General features: G+C 35.8%; 1 protein-coding gene across 1 annotated transcript; it reads left to right on the top strand.

Moving 5' to 3' along the window:
* Window positions 1-1,047: 1,047 nt before the first annotated feature.
* On the top strand, window positions 1,048-2,242 carry LOC107712532 (signal recognition particle 19 kDa protein-like). The gene is made up of 3 exons (XM_016517839.1): window positions 1,048-1,150; window positions 1,226-1,334; window positions 1,804-2,242. Exons 2-3 carry the CDS (start codon window positions 1,232-1,234, stop codon window positions 1,932-1,934), a joined length of 234 nt encoding a protein of 77 aa, XP_016373325.1. The 5' UTR covers window positions 1,048-1,150; window positions 1,226-1,231; the 3' UTR covers window positions 1,935-2,242.
* The last annotated feature ends 2,361 nt before the right edge of the window (window positions 2,243-4,603 follow it).

Below are 4,603 nucleotides of genomic sequence, written 5' to 3'. Positions count from 1 at the left end.
TATATATTAACAGGTGGTAATGTGGAATTAAATTAAATTATTTAATTAAAATCTTAAACTGAAATTACATAAAGCACTATATCATAAAATGAGAAGCTAAAGAAAAAACATTTGTGTGTTTACATATGCAGCAGTGACGCTGAACTAGTTTAACGTTAACGGTTACCTGCAGGTGTTTAAAGTGATCAATCACATTCACAGTCAGTCTGTCACTCACCTTCACATCCTCCGACATATCTCACGATCTTTATCAACATGTTATCGAGTTTTGTGACTCGTTAAAGGTAAACATGCTGCATGCTAACTGCAGCTAGCGCTCTCTGAGCCGACACCCGACAGGCGGCGCTGTGACGTCACGCCGCGAGCGGAAGTAGACGCCCGCGATATTCACATAGAAAACAGCTGTTTGAAATTATAATAATATTTCACATTTTTACTGTATTTTTGATCAAATAAAAAGACAAAATATGTATGTACTGTACAAACAAGATGACCTACATACAGATATAATTATGCTAGGGGTTATGAAAAAGAAAGGGGAAGGATATGTTAAAATAAAAATAGAAATAGTGTGTTTTGCACGTTTTTATTTCTTTTGTTTTTATGCTAACTGCAGCTAGCGCTCTCTGAGCCGACACCCGACAGGCGGCGCTGTGACGTCACGCCGCGAGCGGAAGTAGACGCCCGCCGCCGGAAGTGTCGTGTTCACAGAAACGCTCATCAGCGTTTCGCGTCCAAGAGTTCAGAATCAAACGTGTGCGTTTCAAACGCGAATTAAAGCCGGGAGAATCGGAAGATATGGCGCATTTAACGACAAACCCAGCGGATAAAGAGCGGTCAGTTCGACGGACAATTCAATACTTTATATGTCTGATTACAACTGTAACGTTAACACAATTCAGCTGCAAAACTCTGATGAAAATACATGTAAATACTGTGCTAATCACTCAGTGCCGTGTGTGTGTGTGAGAGTGAGAGTGTGTGTGTGTGTGAGAGAGTGTGTGTGTGTGTGCCTGTGTCAGTGTGTGTGTGTGAGTGCATGTGTGTGTGTGTTTAATCTCTGTGTGTGTGTGTTCAGGCTGTGGAGAACCCGTCGTGTGCTGAGATCCGGGACGTTCTCACCGCTGCTGGACTCAATGTTCTGCTGGAGGTCTGATCATCGGTTTATATATGCGCTGATTCTCGTATTTAGTGTGGATGTGAAATCATGACATCACTCTTTCAGAACAAGATGTATCCGCGCGAATGGAACCGAGACGTTCAGTTCAGAGGGAGAGTGCGGATTCAGCTCAAACTCGAGGACGGAAGTTTGTGCCAAGACAAGTTTGCATCTAGTAAGCTATGCATTCGTTACATTGAATAATTAGTTTTCAAATAGGGCTGCAAGATTTGGGGGAAAATAAATAGCATTTTTTTCCTGATGAAAACCATGACTGCAAATAAAAAGAAAAATTCCAGGTTTGCTCTGCTTGTTTTTAGGGCTGCCAAAATGTTGTGGTTATACAAAATATTAATTATATTTAATAATAATAAATGATGATAATAATTGTTTAAAATATTATTTTATTATTACCCTATTGTTTATTACTACTCTAACCCTAAATAAAAATATATAAATTATTAAATAAAAAAATAAGTATTACTGTTGTAATATTAAATATATTTATATATAATATAAATTATATGAATATAAATATAGACATGCAAATACATGTGTCATTATGTCTTAGATGCAACATTTCTGAACCGCATACTGTGGTGTATAATAAAGGGAAATGACGTCAGTCTTCTCTCTGTCTTTAGGGAAAGATGTGATGTTTTATGTGGCGGAGATGATCCCGAAACTGAAGAGCAGAACGCAGAAGAGCGGCGGCGCCGAGGCCGGATCACAGCAGGGAGAAGGAGGGAAGAAAGGAAAGAAGAAGAAGAAGTAGATGATGATTTGTTTGTGAAACGGCTCGGTTTTGGTTCCCTTTTTGACTTTTTCATTATAGACACTCTCTGGCACCCGATGGACTTTCATTTGATTATTGTTTGGTTTGTAATATTGGATGACCTCTGACACTTTCAACAGCGACACAGAGGGGTTTGTGTTCATTACGGATGGTGGATTGTGTTTAAACGAGCGCTGACAGAGCTTGAAATACATGTCAGTTTTTGTCAGCTCGTGTCCTTCATCGCACCTGTTCACCTCTATATTTCCATCGCTCTGAATGTGTGAAATAAAGAGAGCGGAGCAGCACTCGGTGACTGTGTGTTTATTGAGCTGCACTCATCTGTGTGTCACAGTTAGTTCAGTGCTGGATTTCCCCCGCGATTGTCGCCAAAATTCTTCAGATGTTTGGTCCGGAGGTCCAGTCTGGTGAGCCACTCGTCACGCAGCCTGAAATCACACGGTTAAACCTTTACAACAGAACGCATTACTGTAGAGTTCATGCGTGTCAATCAGTGCAATCCGTATTTATATATACATAATAAATATACACTGTACACACACATATAGTATGTAAACAAACTTTTATTTTGAATTAATCGTGATTAATCGTTTTGCAGCTGTAGTTTCAAGCATATTGAACTAGTGTTCAAAAGTTTGAGGATTTTTAAAATGTTTTTGAAAGAAGTCTGTTCTGCTCACCAAGACTGCATTTATTTGATCAAAAATACAGTAAAAGAATTAGAATTTACAATAACTGTTTTCTATGTGAATATCTGTTAAACTGTAATGTATTTCTGTGATCAAAGCTGTATTTTCAGCATCATTACTCCAGTCTTCAGTGTCACATGATCTTCAGAAATCATAATAATATGCTGATTTGCTGCTCAAGAAACATTTCTGATTATTATCAATGTTGAACACATCAATATTTGTGTGGAAACTGATACATTTTATTTTTCAGGATTCACAGATGAATAGAAAGTTCAACAGAACAGCGTTTTTTTCAAATAGAAATGTACTGTAACATTATAAATGTCTTTAATGACACTTCTGATCAATTTAATGCATCCTTGCATATACACACAAAAAAAACTACAGAAATATATATAGAAGTATATATATATATATATATAAAGTGTAGTGTATTATATAATGGCTGATGTTGGATGTGAGATCAAACAGTAGCTTTAGTAATTCTCTGAATTCGCTGTAACAGAAGTATAATTGACTGTACGTGAGAAATACAGTTGAATATATTTGTACACCTGTTGCCGTCTCAACATGGATTATTGTATTTGAGGGCCGTTACTCTGATAATCTTCTGTCCTCAGCAGGACGCAGTTATTAAATACGCACCCTCAGATTCCAGATTTTCAAATATTGTCCGATCCTAACAAACCATACATCAATGGAAAGATTATTTATTCAGCTTTCAGATGATGCATAAATCTCAATTTTGAAAAATTGACCCTTATGACTGGTTTTGTGCTCCGGGGTCACACATGTGAAATCAAACAGAAAAAAGACAATATAATATAGAGTGTTTTTTACTTGCAATTATTCTGGATTATATTATATTATTATTATTATCCAGTTATTATTATTATTATTATCATCCAAGAGTAAAAATATCACTTCTACACCGCATAAAAACGATTCAGTATTTTTGTCTTGTTTTCTATTATAAATATCTAAACATGCATGCATCTAGATACATTTACCTGAAAAGCCAAATGACATATAGATATATAGTCTTGTTTTCTAAAAAATGTATAAATTTTTTTTTTTCCTCTTAAAACAAGAATCTAGATTTGGATATTTATACTAGAAAACAAGACAAAAACACTGAGTAAGAAAGTCATTTCTTGCAGCGTAATTGTTTTACTATCAATCTAAAAGACCAATGATATTATATTGTGATGTAACTGATTTCTGAGACTTACTTGGTGAGAGCGCTCCTCTTCATCCTCTCTTCTTCAGTTTCTGTCATGTGATTGTGATTGTTGATCTTTTGCTCCCAGAATGACTTGATGAAGAGTTTGTCATGAATGAGAGCAGAACTCATCTCCTGTGAAGAGCACAAACGAATCAATCACCTCTGATCATCACAGATCTGAGCGTATATGTTCTCTCTGTTCGTTTACCTGATTGTGTAAAGATCAGCACAGAGGAAGAGTGATCTTCATCGTCCAGACGCGAGTGCCGTGTCTGACTGGAGTGTCATCAGCACCTCTAATGATGTTCCTGAGCTCCTCCTCGGGTTTATTTCAGAAGCGACTCTTCTCGTTGGGATGGGCGGCACACATTCACTTCTAAAACACTCTCTCCTCACAGCTGCTGGAAGCTTCTGCACTGCAAACATCGTGTTCTTCCTCAGGATTTCCATATACAAATATCTAAAGGGTTTTTGCTTAAAACAAGAAAAATATCTACTAATGTGGTCGGAATAATAATCTTGTCTAATGTGAAAACTGTAAATTTATAGCATTCAGCTTTTAATGTGTCAGCTTTTCTAAAATCTTTGTAAAAATTATTTTATTGCTATTTATCTATTATTATTATTAATTTATTTTTATTATTACTATTTATTTTTTATATATACATATTTTTATTTTATGATTATTATTATATATATTTTTTTTTATTATTATTTTTATTTTTTTATTT

The sequence above is a fragment of the Sinocyclocheilus rhinocerous genome, unplaced genomic scaffold (genome assembly GCF_001515625.1).
Source record: "Sinocyclocheilus rhinocerous isolate Xijiao unplaced genomic scaffold, SAMN03320098_v1.1 scaffold493, whole genome shotgun sequence".
Lineage (NCBI taxonomy): Eukaryota > Metazoa > Chordata > Actinopteri > Cypriniformes > Cyprinidae > Sinocyclocheilus > Sinocyclocheilus rhinocerous.
The sequence above is the reverse complement of the archived record's forward strand: the minus strand, read 5'-3'. Positions and strand labels throughout refer to the sequence as shown.